The following is a 19,505-nucleotide window of genomic DNA, read 5'->3' on the forward strand; positions in this document are numbered from 1 at the left end:
AAAACTTCTCTGTTTTGTCCATTATTTTAATATCTAATCTATCACTCTGTTGAAACAGAAAATTTCCAACTTTTATTTTATGTTTGTCATTGTGTATTTTGGTTTCCCCATGTGATGTGAGAATTTCCATTTCATTAAATTTAATTTAGTTTTATTCTATTTGATTTAATATTCCATTAAATATATATCATAATTTATAAACTTATCTTCTGTTAAAGGTTTATATTTTATATTTTCATAATTATGAAAAATGCTGCAACAAACATTTACATACGTTTTCATGTGCATGTGTATATTTTAAATATATATAACTAATAGTTACGGCTAGATGTTATGGGTAAAATTTTGTCCTCCAAAAACTAGTACCTCAGAATATGACCTTATTTGGAAATACAGTTGTCACACAGTGTCCATGGGTGATTGGTTCCAGGACTCCTCATGGATGCCAGAAATCCATGGATGCTCAAGTCCCTTATATAAAATGGCATAGTGTTTGTGCCTAGCCTACGTATGTCCTTCCATGTACCTTAAATCATCTCTATATTACAGTGAAATAAAATGTTATGTAGTTCATTGTTACACTGTATTGTTAAGAAAATGATGACAAGGGCCGGGCGCAGAGGCTTATGCCTGTAATCCCAGGACTTTGGGAGGCCGAGGTGAGCAGATCACCTGAGGTCAGGAGTTTGAGACCAGCCTGGCCAACAGGGTGAAATCCCGTCTCTACTAAAAATACAAAAATTAGCTGGGCATAGTGGCCCGCGCCTGTCATCCCAGCTACTTGGGAGGCTGAGACAGGAGAATTGCTTGAACCTGGGAGGTGGAGGTTGCAGTGAGCCGAGAACACGCCATTGCACTCCAGTCTGGGCATGAACAGTGAAACTCCATCTCAAAAAAAGAAAAGAATGACAAGAAAAAACATCTATCCTTGTTTACTACAGATGCTTTTTTTCTTCTTTCAAATATTTCAATTAGCTGTTGGTTGAATCCACAGACGTGGGACCTACAACTCCCACAGCTATTGAGGGCTGACTGCAGTCATTGCAGATGTATTTAGTTCAGTTAAGATAAGGTCACATTGAAGTAGGGTGTCTCCTGATCTCATATGACTGGTGTTTGTCTAAGAAGACGGCAGTGTAAAGACACAGAGACACAAGGAGAATGCAATGTGAAGATTGAGGTGGAGATTGTGCTGCCTCCAGCCAGCAAACATCCAGAGCTACCAGAAGCCAGAAAAGACAAGGAAGGGTCCTCCTCTAGAGGCTTCGGAAGCACCACAAAACTGACACCTTGATTTTGGACATCTAGCCTCCCGAATTGTGACAGAATAAATTTCTATTGTTTAAACCAGCTGGTTGGTGGTGGTGCTTTGTTATGGCAGCACTAGGAAATTTATATACTAGGTTGCAGAGTATATGCATGTTCAGTTTTAGTAGATTCTATCTAATGCTATCTAAAGTGGTTGTACCAATTATATTTCCATCAGCAGTGTGTAAATAGTCCCATTGCTCCTTATTCTCACTAATATATAGTATTATTAGACTTTTAAAACTTTTCTAATTTGTTAAGTGTGAAATAATATTTTGCTGTCATTTTTAACTTTTATTTCCCCAATGACCTATAATATTGAACATTTTTTTCTTGTGCATTTTCCTATCAGATTTATTTTTTATGGATTGCCAGTTTATAAATTTCCCCTTTTTTCTTAATTGTTTAGTTTATTGTTACTGATTTGTAGAAATTCTTCATATATGTGAGACCAATCCTTTGTCAGTTACAAGAGTCACAGGTATCAATCTTCACCTCATGGCTTTCTATTTCACTTTATTTTTGGTGTCTTTTGATGAACAAAATTTCTTAATTTTGATGTGTTGAATATATCAATACTTTTCTTCATGATTTGTGCCTTTTGTGTTTAAGAAATTCTTTCTTACTTTTAAGTCATACAAATATTCCACTAAAATTTTTTCTAAAACTTATAATTTTATATTTTTCAGATTAAGGCATAGTTCCATTGAAATTATTTTATTACCATTGATTGAGTAGTCCATCTTTTCCCTCATTGACTTCTAAGCGTACATTAAGTATTTATACATATATGTTTCTATTTCCAAATTATCTATTCTGTTCCATTTCTCTGTTTTTCCATTGCTTTAGCAATATCATACAATCCTAAGAACTATTGTTGTTCATTTTATGACTTTTTGTCTGGGATACTCAACAGAAAAGTCTCCAGACTTTCTTCTTTTCTAAGATAAGCATTAAACGCTATTATTTCTAAATTCCATTCAGCTTCATTCTGTAAGTGTAGATATGTAGTATTTTCACTGTTGTTCAGTTCTAAATGCTTTCTAATTTGTATTTTTATTTTCTCATTTATCTATTGGCCATGTAGAAGATTTTCCCCTCAATTTCCAAATATGTGCATATTAAAAATTGTTATTAATTGTATTTTGGTATAATAGTAATAAAAATATTGTCTACATGATAGATATTCTTTAGTATTTGTTGAGATGTGCTTTATAAATAGCTAACTTGTGCCTGAAGATTAAATTGTTTCCTTTAGTCGTTAATTGCTAGGTTTAAATTTGTCCATTTGAGCAGAGTTGTTAATAGTGTTGTTCAAATTGTCTCTATTGTTACTAAAGTTTATTGTTTTGGTTCACAAATTGCAAAATGAAGTACATTAACATCTTTTATTATGACTGTGAATTTGTGAGTCTTTTATTCTGTAAATTTTTGCTTTTCTATATATTTTGAGATTATGTTACTAAGTGCATGGAGGATTAGAACTGTTATGTCTTTCTGACAAATTGAAAATTTTACCTTTATATAGTGATCCTCATTAATTTTTAGAACTTTTTTGCCTTAAATTTTATGTGAAAATAAAAAGCAACACTTATGATCTATATATGTACACACACACATATATGTGTATATACAATATAATACGTATGTAAATATACATGCATACACACATATACATTGTACATTTCAACTTTTCTGTGTACTTATATTTTAGGTGTGCCAATTGCAAACATATGATAGCATTAAAATATATCTAACTTCAGAATCTCTATTATTAATACATAAGTCTAATCCTTCCCTTTTTAGTATGGTATATAGGAACTTATTGTATCAATTTATTTTGTTCTAATAAATCTACTTTTCTATGCTTCATGTTTTATTCCTTTACTAACATTTATTGGATGGGTTTCCTTTCATTCCCCTTTTCTTCTTGATTGTTTGGAAACTATTTGTTCTCTGTCTAATCTTTAACTGTTCACCCTTAAAATTTTGACAAGAACACTTGCATGAGAAAAGTCTGAAAGTATTCTATATCTTTACTCTCCTTTTGAACAATATATGGAACCTAGGATATTTTAATCTTGATCTCTCTATTTTAGTTTTCATGTTACTTTTGTCTAGTATTTTTTTCCTATTTTGCTTACATCCCATTCAAATTACTCATTATTTAACTCTTATTTTAATTTTGTTTAAATCTTGTTTAGATCAATATATTTTTGTTGTTCACAATGCCTTCTTTCATCTTAAGGTTTTCTTTCATGAAGGCCTGTTGGTTTTAAATGAGCACTGGGTATCTAAAAATGTCTAGATTTCATATTCACTTTTGAGTGACAGCTTAACTATTTAAATAATTTATTAATTACAGACCTGTTTTAAGCACTTTGATGATACAGGCATCTAGTGAATTTCTATGAAGAATGTAAAGGAAACCTTACTCTTTGTTTGCAAAGTACAAAGTCTCATATTCATGTATATGAATTGTATCATATAAATACTCAAAAATCCTTAATCATTGTTTGTGTAGCTCCTCTTTGAAGCTCCCCCCCCCACTTCCTCTCTCTCTCTCTCTTACTTCTCCGAGTTCAGCATTAAATCAATCTCTAGACCAGTTTTAAGGAAATGTATTTAGAGTGGATTTTAGTAGTCTGCCTTAAGAGTATTCATCCCTGAACCCTAAAGTCAAAACATAGCTGGATATCTTTTACCATAAAGTCAGCCTCCAATATTCAGTTACTTATAGACTAAAGCAGGAATGAAGCCACACTTTGCCATTTAGGCATGGCACTGGGTTTTTAACGTCCTTCAATTCCCCCACGGGCAAATACATACCGTTTATCATGTGCCATCCACTCTACACCACTTTTTGACATTCCCAGATGTTATAGAACATTGTATGAAGATGATATAATATATCCTGTCCCCTTTGGACACATGATTCACGACACATAAACATGCCAACCTGGAAAAAAATTTCTTAAATACTGAGAAATGGAAAGACATAAAACTTTAAAATTACTTAGGTGAAATGATTTCCTTGGAGCAGTCTAGCAAGTCAGCTTGTTGATCTTAGACTAGAAGGCTCTGAAGAGCAGGCATAGGCTGCTTTTTGAGTTGGGAAAACAAATGAACGTTTAACCCTTCTCTTCTCTTTCGTAGGGATCTCTCCATTGGGGTGTTTGCGTGGAAGGCATTTCCTGACTCCTAGCTCAGTCAGCTCCAGGCATTTTAAGCACTGGTGTTTGTGCACTGCACTTATTGACTCTGACTATGTGCCAAGACGTGATATAGAAAAAGAGTTCTGGACCAGGATTCAAGAAAACTAGAATCTAGCCCAGGCTGTGTGAGCTTAAGCCAGTGATGTAACCTCTCTTTGCATCCATTTCCTTATGTATAAAATGAAAACAGTATCTGTACTACTCACCCTTTAAAATGCTTTCTTACTTAACATCACCCCCCCACCCACGAGTATGAATTTTTCGGTATCATGCTCAAGCTACATGAAAACATAAGTTCTAGATTTTTATAAGAAGAATAATTTAAGTGGTTTTTCAATAGGATGTTTATGTCAACTGTCAAAAAAGATGGATGCAGGACAAAAAGTGCTCTGCTCAGAGAAGGTAAACCATTCATTCATGCATTAATTCATTCACTCAATAAATAACTATCTAGCACCCATGTGTCAGGCACATGAGTCTCGCCTCTCCTGCAATTTAGATTCTATTGGGAGGAGGCTGGAAATAAATGAGCAAGTAAACTTTCAAGAAAATATCAGCAAGGAGTGATTACAGAGAATTAAAAAAGAAACGCTATATAGAGTAATGGAATGACTTCCCTGGAGAAGTGACATTTAAAATGAAACCTGAATGCCATGTGATGTAAGAGGAAAGTACAATCCCAGTTCAAAGCAAAGGCAGGAAAGAGCTGGTTATGTTCAAAGGACCAAAGGCCAGTAGACAAGGAGGGAGAGGTCAGAGAAGCAGGCAGGAATAATCAAATTGGGCTTTGTGAGTTAGACTAAAATGGTTTAATTTTTTAATTTTATTTTAAGAGTGATGAGAAGCCTCTTGAAGACTTTAAGATAAGCAAGTGCTTGGGGAGGTAGAAAAATATTTATTTTGGAAGTAAGACTGAGAAGTTTACTTGGGGAGAAAGAGGAAGAGACTGTAGATAGGTGTATTAGTGTGGAGAGCTGCATAACAAAATACCACAAACTGGGTGGCTTAATAACTTATTTTCTGACAATTTTGGAGGTGGGAATTTCAAGATCAAAGTGTTGGCAGGGTTGGTTTCTTCTGAGGCCTCTATCCTGGGCTGGTAGATGACTGTCTTTTCTCTGTCTTCACATTATATTTCCAAATCTCCTCTTCTTAGAAGGAAAGGCACCAGTCATATTAAATTAAGGCCTACCTTAATGACCTCACTTTAACTTAATTACCACTTTAAAGGCCATATCTTCAAATACAGTCATATTCTGAATCATATTCTGAGGTACTAGGGGTTAGACCTTCAACACAAGACTTTTTGAGAAACACAATTCAGCCCCACTGCAGTAGAGGGTCTAGCGTGAGCAAAGGTGTAGAAGCAGGATTGGTGTGGTCCCTATTGAAAAACAGTGGAGTCCCCAGACTGGCTGGAGCAGTGTTTACACTAAATGGAGTCACAGGAAGTCAGGTTATCAATGGAAGTTGAGGCCAGGCTGGTGAGGGACTTGAATTTTTGTTAAGCAACTTTGGCCTTCTGCAATAAGTCTTGATGAGTCTTGGAAAGTATCTGAGCAGTGTAGGATAGCTAGGAATTGATGATCAAACCACTGTTTATGTGAAAGCCTTGCAGGAGAGGATGGAGTCAGGAGACAGCCTGGAGTGTGGAGCTTGAGTCAGGCCCTTAGGGACAGAAAGGAAATAAAAGAGAAAGGAACATCTCTAGGGAAGATCTCCAGTACCAACTGAGACAGTGGGGAAACAGGATTCCAACCTGGGAAACTTCAGAGAAACACTGAAAGACAACGACTTCTGTGTAAAACCTGGGATTATGGCCAGAATGACTCAGGGCAGTGCATTTGGTCTCTGTCCAAACTCTGCACCTACAGCTGTGGTGGAGGCTGGACACATTGCCTCACTTGGCTGGAAAAACATGGCTTCAGAGTCAGACAGGCCTCAGACAGTTCAAATTCCAGCTTCTTCATTTTTAGCAGTGCACCTTAATTTCTTTGAGCAAGTTGCTGAATCTCTTTGAAACTTAATTTCCCTTGATGTCCAATGGAAATGATAAAACACCTTTCTAGACTTTTGGAGGGATGAAGTAATATGTGCAGTGTCTGGCTCATCGTAGGTGCTCAATAAATGGCAGGTTCCTTCTCATCTCCCTTAGTGGAACAAAGCCCTAGAATGACACAGAGCAGATAGATTTAGGTACTTGAGACACATCTGAATTGCTCTGGCAGGGCATGTGGGCTGGTGCTTCCTGTGGCAGGATTGGCAAAGGTGCTGGTGGGGCTGGAGCTTCTGTGGTGCCATGTGTGTCCATATCTGTCCACATTTTATCTGCATAGAAAACACCAAATACTGGATCAAGTCAGGCAAAAGGCTATCCACAACCTGTGTGGCCCTGGGTGAGCGTCCATAATAACTATCAATGGCCCTATTTACTGTATCCCTACTATCTGGCATGGAAAGAATTCAGCAGTTTACAGTTCATTTTACTCTGAAAACAACCTGCTTCATTAGTCTAAGTTTATAGATGAGGAAACTGAGGTTCAGAGTAAGTAGCTTTCTGGAGTCAGACATCGTTAGAAAACAGGAAAGCTGGGTTTGCAACTTAGGTCTGTCTGATTCTAGAAATCATTTTCTTTCCACTAAGCTCTACTTATTCCTTGCCTTGGCTTCTACAAGTCTCAATATCTGAGCTACAAAATAGGACTAATTACACATGACTTGCCTCGAAATATAATATTTATCTTTTCCCAGCCTTTGTTGTAGGGAACAAATGAAAATAAATATGTTCTATTTCCTCTAGATGTATTATAAATGACACCAAAACTTAGTGGTATAAACAACCATTTGATTACATTCATGGATTCTATGGGTCAGGAATTTGGGCAGAGCATAGTGGGAAGAATTATTTGGAACTTTCAGGTTAACTCAAATGTTGGACTCAGCTGGGGCTGTAAACTACTTATATACAGCCTTTCCTCATGGCCTGTGATCCTTACAACATGGCGGCCTTAGCGTAGTTAGAATTCTTACATGGAGGCTCCAGCCTCCATACGTGAGCATCCTAGCAAGCAAGGCAGATGCTGCATCACCATTATTATCTAGTCTGGGAAGTCACACAGCATCACTGCCGCTGCAGTCTACTGGTAGAAACAATGCTTAGATTCAAGGCTGCTTGGATTCAAGGAGAAGAGATATAGATTCCATCTCTCAATGGAAGAAGAGCCACAGAATTTTATGGCTGCTTAAAAAACAAACAAGCAAAACACCACAGGGTATAAAATTCCAAGGAAAGTATACGTAAGTGTACTGGAATAATGCCTGGCTATAATTAATGACATCTTTGTTTTCAGCCAGGGCACTCCACCTTGCCAAGCATAAAACACTCATGTCCAAACAATGCTGAACTGGATTTGGTTGTGAACAAGCTTTTTTTTTTTTTTTTTTTTTTTTTTTTAAAAGAAGCTCCTTTGGCAGCAACAGCATAAAAACTTCCAAGAACAATGTTAAAAATTCTGCAAACTGTCCAGTTGTTCCAGGGTCGTGAAGCCCCAGTTTTACCTGTCAAGATGGGAAAAAAGAACGACAAATGACTCTAGTTCTGTAAAGATCAGCTTTTCAACCTTTCTTTTAAAGTTAAGTACTTTTAGTTGAATTAAATCTGGGTCATGGAGAAAGCCTCAGTTTAATTTTCTTTTTAAAAATAAGTTTCCATAAGTATATATAATTTATTTATTTTCTTCAATTACTCAGCTTAAATTATTTAGGGCCTGTGTTTTGGTGCTTAATTGGGCAAGGCATTAATGATCCTGGTGAAATGAGAGGAAATGGCTATGTTTATATGGGGCCTATACCAGTTAGATTCTATTTTCTGGAATAGGGGAGTTATTTATTTATTAAGAACTACTGACCCAGATAAATTACCTGAGATTCATTATTATACTGCCAGGTGGTGCCCCAGACTTGAGGCTTAGAGTGACCAAGCTTTACATCATCCTGTTCACTATTTATTTATTTATTTTTTTTGAGATGGAGTCTTCCTCTGTCACCCAGGCTGCAGTGCAGTGGCGTGATCTCGGCTTACTGCAACCTCTGCCTCCCAGGTTCAAGCGAGTCTCCTGCCTCAGCTTCCCGAGTAGCTGGGACTACACCACCACATGCACCACCACACCTGACTAATTTTTGTATTTTTAGTAGAGATGGGGTTTCACCGTGTTGGCCAGGCTGGTCTTGAACTCCTGACCTCGTGATCCGCCCGCCTCGGCCTCCCAAAGTGCTGGGATTACAGGTGTGAGCCACTGCACCCGGCCCTGTTCACCATTTTTTGAACAAAGTCTTTAGAGGAATATGCCACAATACTAAGTCCAGAATAAGTAATGGAAATTCAGAGATTTGTATCTCTACTTTGGTGACAATTGGCTATTTAAATTGGTCCTTAATCAGAGGTAGTGATAGATAAAGGTTTTTTAAAAATCAAATCCCCAAAGCTATCTTTTCTGATTTGAAACTATTTTTTGTTGCTTACTTATCCCACATGCCTCTCCCAAAGTCATGATGTGTGGGAGAAAGATGAAATTTGGAATTAAGCAGACATGAATTGATATTCTGCACAATTATGCAAATATGGATAAGTTGCTCAAACTTTTCTGAGCTAGTAATCTGATTATGATTAAATAGGGAAAATAGCACAATTGTCTTAGTCAATTTTCTGTTGCTTATAACAGAATACCTGAAACTAGGTAATTTATAAAGAAAACAAATTTATTTCTTAAAATTATGGAGGCTGAGAGGCCCAAGGTTGAGAGTCCAAATCTGGTGAGGTCCTTCTTATTCATATGGATTCTGTAGAGGTGGCAAAGGGCATCACATCATGTAATAGCTCAGGTCTCTCTTCTCCTTGTTATAGAACTACCAGTCCCATTCCCATGATAACTCATTGATCTATTGACACATTAATATATTAATCTATGCACAGATTAATCTATTCATGAGAGCAGAGCCATCATGAACCAGTCCCCCGCCAAACGTCTAACCTCTTAGTACTGCCACATTGAGGATTAAGCTTCAACATGAGTTTTGGAGGGGACGCATATTCAAACCACAACACACCTGTTGTTGCAGAGATTAAAGAAGGTGTAGGCGTGGAATGTATATCCTCCATTGTAAGGCCTGGCATGGAAAGAATGAGGACTCATTAACTGTTAGGTTGCTTTTCCCTATCTTTTGCATCTGCAGTGGACCAGCAGAAGCAGACAGCACAGTAGTGTTCCATACAAATGATGTGGACTTAAAAGCTCTTATGTCTGAGTATTTCTAAGGCTGAACTTACTTACTTTTATCTCCTCTAAGGCAGGTCATTGTTGCCTGTTCCCCAAATGAAGCAAATCAAATGTGTGACTGGCACACTTGTTTTCATAGATATGGGAAGTAGGATAAGAGGAAGACATTTTTACATTTATTGAACATTGACTATGTGCAACATACTGTTTAACATATTTTTAAAATTTACTTCTTGTAATGATCTTATGAAGTAGGCATAATGCTGCTCAATCGATTGCTCCAGAACATAATGAATTAATGCAAAAACCACTTATTGTATCTCATAAGTCAGCTGGATTGTTCTGATGTGAGCCAGGCTTGGCTGATCTTGGTTGAGCTTACCTGGGCTTGCTCATGTGTCTGTGGTTAGCCAGCCTGTAGGCCAGTTGGTGCCGACCAGCCTAGTGTGACCTTGGCTGGCTGAAACAGCTCAGTTCTACTCCATGTAGTCTCCTACCCTTCTGCAGGTTAGCTTAGGCTTGAGCTCATGTCAGTAGCAGGGATTCAAGGCAGGAAGAGGCAACATGCATGCCACTGTCCCACTGACCAAAGCAAATCATATGGCCTAGCTCAGAGCTGGGGTGGGAGGGCACATCCAAAGGAAACAGATTCAGAGAAGCATGGACAAATGGCCATTAGTGCACTTGATCTACCACAATAGGCATTGTTATTACCCTCACTGGTAGAGGAGGAGATGGAGGCTAGCAATTTTGTGCCTGTTGGTCACTGGCCCACCCCCTAGTGTTTTTCGTTGCTGTGTACTTTCCTGGCAATGTCTCCATGGAGATGCTTTCCAATAAGCTACATTTCCCCCTCTTTCTCATTATTTGGTCTGAATTTGAAACTTCATGTAAAATTATTAGGACCAACCAGTGATCTTAACAAAGCCCGGTATAATGACATCAAGGAACAGTGCAGGTAAGTCAGTAAGATAGGTCTACTCACTAGAGAAAATGAAGGGAGGAGGGCAGATATGTAGTTGGGTGGAGCATAAATGGAAGAAAATGAGACAAATTTACATTTCTCTTCTATTTTCTGGCTTTTTGATTTTGCCTGGGTCAGCTACCACCTTTCCATTCCATCTTTTCTAGATTCTGAAACCAACATCTGAGAACGGCAAGGTCCTGGTGTCAGCCTGGGGCATTTACTAGATTTTTGACCTTGAACAAGGAAGTTACCTAACTTCCCTGAGCCTCTATTTCATCATGTGTGAAATGAGAATAATAGCACACATGTTGATTTGTAGGCTAAAGCAGACCTGAAGGTAAAGAGCCCCACATGGGTCTGAGCCCCGTGCAGCCACCATGATTCACTGCTGTCCCCAAGCACATCCTGGTGCCTGAAATGCTGAAGAGTTGGCTTTCACCACTGCAGAGGCTCTGGGTGAGCTGCCAGGGCAGCACAGGGAGGCTGAGCTGCAGGAGTGCTGTTAATGGATTTTATGGCTTTGTTGAGTACCTCAAACTACAGTTATTAATTAGAGGATGCTGTTTAGGCACTCTTGCAATATATACATTTTGCTAATTGATTTGTATAGGCTCATAGCTAGCAACATAAAGAATGTGCAGGACCATAACACTTACAAGGGATTGTAATTGCCTTTGCTGCCCTCTCTGGCTTCCCAAGCAGGGAACAAAAGCTTTGAGGATAGGACCCACTCTCTCCTCTGTCTTTGAATCTCCAACGACTAATCCAGTGCTCACTGTCAGGGTGATACAGCCTGTCTAGATGCTCAGCAAACGTCTTGAATCAATGACTAAATAAATAATGTTGTTTGTTTCTATATTTCCATATCTACTTTATTTCCAAACTATTCCTTATAAACCCTGCATTGTGTGTGACGTTGGCATTTCATTTAGGTAAATATGGTCAAGGATTCATTCTGAGTCCTTACTGTTTTTTTTTTGTTTGTTTGTTTGTTTTTGAGTACCTTTGTAATTCTTTCACGGCCTAGAGATGGTTGAGGATGCAAAGATGTGCACTGGCTCCTGCACTCAGGGAACTGACAATACTCCATGGCACGAGATTTTACAAGGCGTGAGGTCAAGTAGCCTGTTCTTAGAGATGCGGAGTGACAACATAAAGGTGGCAACTTCTCGCATGGCACCATACCGCAGGGAATTTTAAGTTTGACACCCCGCCCCCGCCACTGCAGCCTCAGCAGGCCCAGCACCCCAAGTTTTCTGATCTAGCTGTTCTATCAGCCTCTAAGAGCCGCGGCTGCCCCTGCTTCTCGGAGATGACGCGGAGCCCGGCCATTGCCATCCAGGTCCAAGTCTATCTACTCTGCCCGACAACCCCTAGCACCACTAGGTGCTGCTCTAGTGTGCGCCTGGCGCCCTCCCCAGACCAGTCGACGTAGAACGCCCAGAGACCCAGCCAAGGGCAAGACCCTTAGCGACGCCCGTCAGTCCTCTCCGCCCATGTATCAGTTCAAAGGGCATGGCAGGTCAGGGTCCCTCACGCCACCCCAGATGACCCTTAGGCCTCGGGTGGCCACTTTTTGGGGGAGCCCTCCATCCCTTGCGGCAGCTTTTGGGAGAATCGGAGTGGAGGCGCGGGGCTGGAGGGCTCTCCGGAGCCGCCCACCAGGGTCCTCTGGGGGCCCGGTCCCGACTGGGCAGGAGGACCTGGACAGGGTCCCGGAGCGTGGAGATGGCTGAGGAAAGTTGGGGGTCGGGGCCTTGGGGCGGGGAGCGCGGAACCCGGCGCCGGTGCCCGAGTTCATGAATATGCACGAGCCACCTCCCTCCCTCCGTGACGTCACGGGCCGTCCCGGGGTGAGCGCCGGAGCCGCTCCGGGTCCGCGCCAGTGAGCGCGGCTGCTGCCGGCGAGCTAGCGGCGCAGCTGCGGGAACCGGAGGCCGAGAGCCGCGGCGGCAGCGCTAGAAGCGCACCCATCGGGCACGGCGAGGCGGCCCACGGTGCGGCAGGCACCGGGAGGCGAGAGCCGGAGCGGACAGTAGGCGGCGGCTGCAGCTCGTTGGCGGCTGCTGAGAGGATGCTGCCTGGGCGGCTGTGCTGGGTGCCTCTCCTGCTGGCGCTGGGCGTGGGGAGCGGCAGCGGCGGTGGCGGGGACAGCCGGCAGCGCCGCCTCCTCGCGGCTAAAGGTGGGTGCTGGGGAAGTTTGCTCTTCTCCCAGGAGGGAGTCAGGGCAGGCTTGAGGGTGAAAGCGGCAAGGACCTAGGTTCAAGCTGGATTTGCCCACCCTCCCTTGCCGCAGCTTCTCCGGCTTCTGTGCGCCCTGGATCCCCGAAGTCAGTTCCCTGCGCCGCGGACCAGAGAGGTCCACCCGCGGACGTCAGCTCAACCCCTGGGCGGGGTCCGGGGGCCGAGCAGAAGGCGAGGTCTGGGGAGTACGGACAACTTTGAGGGATGTCTGTGCCGGGGTGGGAGCGCAGTGGGTGAGTTTCGAGCTCTGGCCCAGGGACGGCTAGAGCAGGGCGCTGGCGCGCGGTGGGGACAAGCAGGTGTCTGCTCCTGCCTGGGGGAAGGATCAGCGGCGGTGCTTTCAAGGAAGGAGCCGAGCTGTGACTTGTCTCCCAGCTCGGGGATGGAGTGGAAACTTGTAGGCTCCAGGGAAGGCCCCGCTGACACTCCTCAGGCTCCCCCAGGGCGTCTCTGACTCCCCGGGGAACCCTCCGGGTAGGCGGCGGGGTCCGGAAGAAGCGCGCGATGTGAGGCTCCCCGCTGCCTTTCCTACTCCGCTCTGGCTACCGAGGACCGAGGAGCCTAACCTGGCACCACTCCCCTGCCCACCCTGTTCCTTTGAAGAGCTTGACCTCCCCGCCCCTCCCGCCCGGAAGGAAGCTAGACCCAAGCGAACGCCTGGCTCTGTCAGGCCAGCCTGGAAGCCGGCGAACCCCGGACTTTGACAGCTGCCTGGGAGCGCCGGGAGCTCTGGGGTGGGGGGCCGGGTCTGAAACAGGAGGTCACGTGCTTGCAGGGGATGGGGAGGCGAGGGAAGAGCAGAGCTGGTGGGGAACAGTGATGGGCTCAGGGGAGGCTGTGGCAGATCCTAGCTGGGGCGCACAGCTTAGTGATAACTTGTTGATTCTCTGCGCTGTTCATAAGCAGGGCTTGCGTTTGGTTTGTGGGCTGTGGCCAAATCCGCCAGGTGACAATAAGGGGTACTTGGTCCCCAAATCCTGCCTGGCAATCATCAGAGGGCGGAGGGGTTTGCGCCTGTCAGAAAATAGATTCCCTGTTAGAGACAGCCTGATTCGGACGCTTGCTTTGAGCTACACTTGACCACCAGCTTAGGGGAGGAAATGCCTATCAGGCTGCATTACTCTTGGAGGTTGGGGAGAGCTGGAGGCAGGCAGTTCGCCTTGTCTGGGCTTTAGGAACTGGCCCTCCGATAACTTAGGAGTGATACATTTGAGAAGAACATAGGAGATTATGTTTATCTGTAATTTTTAAATTTTTTGGTGTCATCGTTTTGAAAATATTTTATAAGCAGGCATTCTGTTTCTTTTCGCATTTTTTTTCTTGGTGTATCCTTGACAGGCAGTTTCTATTTTTAGAAATGAGAAATTGCATGAGAGAAAAACTCGTTATGAAAATATCTCAGAGTGCGGTAAAGAAGTGGCTGATATGAAGGGATCAAGCTGAGAGACTGTTGTTTTGGTGAAGACAAGAATAAAAAACAATGAACTTCCAAACATCTCCCCCTCCATTCCCAATATAGACACTTTGTTAAACAGGCAAATTACTTTTTTGGGGGGTGGGGGGCAGGAGATTTCCCATCAGTTTGTAGCACAGTAACTGATAAAAGCAGATGTCTGCAAACGGGAGTTTGAAGGAGGATGAGGAGCACACAGCAAGTGCAGAACAGGGAAGAAATCATTTGGGAAGAGGATCTGGTGTGAGTAGTAATAATGCACGGCTGAGTTCTCAGGTCAGAATGGGAAGCTTCATAGAGGTAAGCGAGAAAGAGGAGAGAGATAAAAAAGGAAAAAAAAAAAAAAAAACCCAGGCTTTCAATGATTCACTTTATGTGGATAATTATGTGCATTTTAACCAACATCCGACTTAGAACATATTCATTTTTTGGTTAAAACTAGGCATTTGTCAGGTCAGGCACGGTGGCTCATGCCTGTAATCCCAGCACTTTGGGAGGCTGAGGCGGGCGGATCGCCTGAGGTTAGGAGTTCGAGACCAGCCTGACCAACATGGAGAAACCCCGTCTCTACTAAAAAAAAAAAAAAAAAAAAAAGCAAAATTAACTGGGTGTGGTGACACGTGCCTGTAATCCCAGCTACTCAGGAGGCTGAGGCAGGAGAATCACTTGAACCCGGGAGGCAAAGGTTTCAATGAGCCGAGATCGTGCCATTACACTCCAGCCTGGGCAACAAGAATGAAACTCCATCTCAAAAACAAACAAACAAACAAATAAACAAACAACTAGACGTTTGTCTTTCCAGGGTAAAAAGTTTATTGGCCCTGCAGATTGAGAGTTAACTGTCCGAATTCCCCTTGTTCTCGCTTCTTTCCTCTTCCAACCACTGGGGGGCTGCAAAGAGCTCTGTTTGCTGCTGATTTTTTTTTTCAAGATAAATGTGTAATATTTGATTACAACAGAGACATTTATTATGACACTTTAGTTCGTATTTACAGGACTGACTTTCCTTATTACAATGCACTTGCATTTTATGTTTCCAAATCATATGATCTCTAAAGAATGTTTGAAATAATAAAGCTGTGTGTTTTATATATAATGCACCCTGCCTCTGACTTTGCCATTTTTAAGGTTCATACCATTGTTATTCCCATCACAAGAAAAAAAAATAAAAAATCAGGAAGGCATGTGAAGATTGAACAAAAAAACAGATTCTTCTTTCATACAATTCTGTATTCATGTGTAGAAAAACACTGGGAGTCTGGAGTCAAGCTTTCTGACAGAGTTGAATGCACCCTCCAAACAACTGTCTGGAAGCATGTGCTCCCAGCTTCAGGCTTGTGTAAGATGTTGTGTCTGTGGTGCACAGCTTGTTCTGCCTTTGTGCTTCTTGCTTCTTGCTTCTTGCTTTAGGGACTCGAGCAGTTAATCCCTGACAACTACCTGGGGTTTTCACAGAATCACTGTACTTTCAGTGTAGACATATTTCCAATTTCAGAAATCATGCAGTGGCCAGGCAATTATAACTCCTTCTCTTCACCCTTACATATTTTGGCTATTCAAAAAAGATGAATACTTCTTGGATTCCATGAAGAGACCAGATCACATGCTCATGTTCTATGAGTAAAGCTGGTAAGATGTTGTGGACCCAAAGAGTTTCTGGAGGCAGAGAAAGACATGTCTTATCCAAGGGAAGGAAGACAATGCAATCTAGACAACACCTCAAAGTTTGTGCTAAATATGGCAAAATGTCAGTGGTCCCAAGACCTCAAGGACTTGGTACACAGTCCTTCTTAAGTTCCCAACATCTAGGCATAGAGGTCATTTGGAACAATACTCAAGTATAGACCATCAATTGTTGTAGTGCCCGCCTTGTGTGCTAAGAGCCTGGCTCAGTGCTCTGGAAGTTTCTGAGCCAGTAGCAGAAGGCCACCCTCCACCCCTCCCACGCCTACCTTTCTTTGAAGAGCTTCTGTTTTAGTTGGAGAGACAAGATTTTTATGTGAAAATTTTAAGAGAGTGACAGCAGAGAGAATTTGTCCAAAGTATAGTACTGGCTGTGATAGAGACAAAGGCAAAGGAGATGGGAGTACAGAGACAAGGTTTACAAAAGCAGCATGTGGTAATAGGTAAGGAGGAGGATGGAGCAGAATTATAACAACAGTGTGGTGTAATTGTAGTAATTTCAGTGTATGGAGTCCCTCTTTAGTATGTCACAGGCACTGTTGCTAATCCCATTACATGGGCAATCTCTAATTCTTACAACATGTGCAGAGCCAGTGTTAGCCCATTTCACAGATGAAGAAACAAATTCTATGAGAGGGTAAATGACTTGCCAAGACCTCCAGCTAGAAGGTGTGGCACTGGGATGAGAATAAAAAGGTCACTATACCCAGTGCCCCCTATTTGTCAGATAGTCTTCCCAGTGGTTTTGAAAGCAGGTCTAGGGACTGCAAGGAAGCTGAGCTGTTTGTATCTCTGAGTTACCCAGGAGCCCTTGTGGTCCTGCCCACAGAAGAGCACAGTATGAGTGTCTAAGGCTGTTTAAAAGGGCATGCAGATGAGGTGAGGGAAACGGACCTTGCTCTCACCATGGAGACCAATGTTCTTGCTTAGAGCAGTCACCTCATTCTCTCTCCCACAGATTCAAAAACCATCCTTGAATATTCCAGATTGCACACTGCCAGGGGCAAAGGTAGTGTGGAATTTTTATGGTGGATTGTTCTAAGTCATCTTTGGGTAAGTAGCAGGTGTCTTCTAGTGGTATAACAGAGTCACTTTTCCAACTGAAGCACAAATGCCAAAAAGCCCCCAGCAATGCATCAGAAAGTGTACTCTGACCTGCTGCCATCCTGAAACGCCTGTGGTTCTTGGACCGGAATGTGCCCTTTACCTCTCTTGGACTCTCTGGGCATCAGGCTAGTAGGTCACCTTCCTCAGCCCAATTTCCACTGTTAATCAAGATTTGGCCTTCCATAAGGAACCTTTCCAGGCTGGTTACTTTTGAGTGACATGCCTCTCTTTCCTGCATGCCTGTGTTTCCTTGTCTGACTCTAGTCCTCTGGGCTCAAAGACCAGTGCTAGAGGCTCATTCTGACTCTCCTGGTATCTCTAGAACCTGGCCTCAAGATATGAGATGAGCAGTATGCAGTGATTTGCTTGGTGAACACACCTGTTTGTAATCCCTAGTGCTGTCATTTCTTGACATAGACAATTTACATGTTTTCGCCTCTCCTCTATAAAGTAAAATTTGGGCGTATGGCCAGAAAAACTTGAGTTCCAAACCTGGCCCTACTAGTTAGATGATCTTGGACAAGTTAGTTAGCCCATTTGAGCCTCAGTTTCCTCATCTCTAAAATTGGGATACAGAGATCTACCTTGTAAAATGGTTGTCAGGATAGTGCTTAGAGAGCACTTAGCCCAGTTTGGGGCATGTAAAAGGCACTAAATATACAATGACTAATTATTGATCACTTGAACAGTTAGTTTAGTGTCTGAGATTTAGTGAATTTTTTTTTCTGATCTCTTAGAAATCCAATAGCTTTGTTCATATCTTTTCTCAGCTCAAACTGTTATCTCTATTTCTCTGCTTCTCAGTCTGTCTCTGCCTCTCTCTCCTTGTGTGGATGTGCACCTGTGTGTAAATATCATATATAAATGTAAATGCACATGCATACACATGCATTTGGCTTGACTTGTTTGTAAAAAGACACGCTTTTTTTCACTAGTCTATGGATGTCTTTGAAGCCAGGGCTCCATCTCATTCATCTCAAAAGCCCTGGCACTTAGTGCAGGGCCAGCTCAGAGTAAAGGTCAGCAATATTTGCTATCTAAGTAAATAAACAAGCCTGTCTCTATGTGCTAGTGCCAGAGGTGTGGGAGGTTCTGGTCTCTGGAGGGAGAGCTTATGTGGTGTGATCTGGGTTGTAAGGAAAGATCCCCTGCCCAGTTCATACTTTCCTCCAAGCCCTGCTACCCGAGAAAACAGAAAGGCATACTTTTTTTGTTTAAGGTATTGACAAGCTTTGTGATAATACATGTTTATATGGAATGGGGTAACTGAAGCTATGATATTCAAATAACAGCTTGAAACAGATTATTGTTTTATTAGCTGTTATCTAACCCACCACTAATTGGACCCTGTGGAAATGGTTCCCTGGGAAAGACAGGTTTTGAGGATAGACCATGGGGAGGCCTGAGCTGGGGAAGAGCACTGAGCTGAAGATCCTGGCACTGTGTAGGACAAAGGATCATGCTCTGAGATTTGGGAAAGAAACAGGCAGGAGGCCAGAGGGAGTACTGGTCAGAGGAGAATGGTTAGAATGAGAGTCAGCCCTTCCAGACATGCACTAGGTCCTGTTCTCTAGCCTTTTCAGCCAATTACTATTTCTCAGCCTCCTGTTATTCTCTGTGAGGGGAACAAAAAGATAAAAGCAAGTTCCAATTATCAGAGTTCACACTCTGTCTAGGGCAAACACTGCACATCACACATCCCACAAACTATTGCAGAACTTGGTGACTTATGGGAAAATGGTAGATTGTGCATCACAGACCCCCAGAAGCCTTGCAGGAGAGGAAGAAGTTGGCAAGAACAGAGGTCAAGAAAGATTTATGGAGAAAGTAAAAGGAATGTTGATGGGTGGGTAGGCATTGGGTAAGCATATGTCAGGGGCAGGGGTTTGCACTGGACAGGTAAATACAAGGTGGTAAGAGTGATTGGCACACAGGCACGAGTGAAAAGGGAGCTCAGCCAGGTCAAATATTATTTCTGCACACAGATTCCAGAGCGAATAAAACAGTGAATGTTTATTGAGTGCATACTATGTGCCAAGCACTATCTTGAAGCACTTCACATATGTCAGTTGGTTTGATCCTCGTACCAACCCTATGAAGGAGGTAAATCTACAATCTGATTTTTACAGAGGAGAAAACTGAGTCACTGAGAAGTGAGGCAACTTGCCCAAAGTCTCAGAGCTCAGAGGTGGTGAAACTGGGGTGACAAACTCAGAATACACTGGTAGGCATGGCTTCCCCTCTTCAGACAG

General features: G+C 42.5%; 1 protein-coding gene across 1 annotated transcript in view; it reads left to right on the forward strand.

Annotated features, from left to right (window-relative positions):
• Positions 1-12,627: 12,627 nt before the first annotated feature.
• Positions 12,628-19,505, forward strand: part of CLSTN2 (calsyntenin 2) — a 636,147-nt gene continuing 629,269 nt past the window's right edge. Inside the window, exon 1 of the mRNA XM_024245139.3 lies at positions 12,628-12,949. Coding sequence (XP_024100907.2) covers positions 12,841-12,949 — 109 coding nt within the window. The 5' untranslated portion in view covers positions 12,628-12,840. The remainder of the gene's footprint in view (positions 12,950-19,505) is intronic.

This window comes from Pongo abelii, chromosome 2, assembly GCF_028885655.2.
Source record: "Pongo abelii isolate AG06213 chromosome 2, NHGRI_mPonAbe1-v2.0_pri, whole genome shotgun sequence".
Taxonomy (NCBI): Eukaryota; Metazoa; Chordata; class Mammalia; order Primates; family Hominidae; genus Pongo; species Pongo abelii.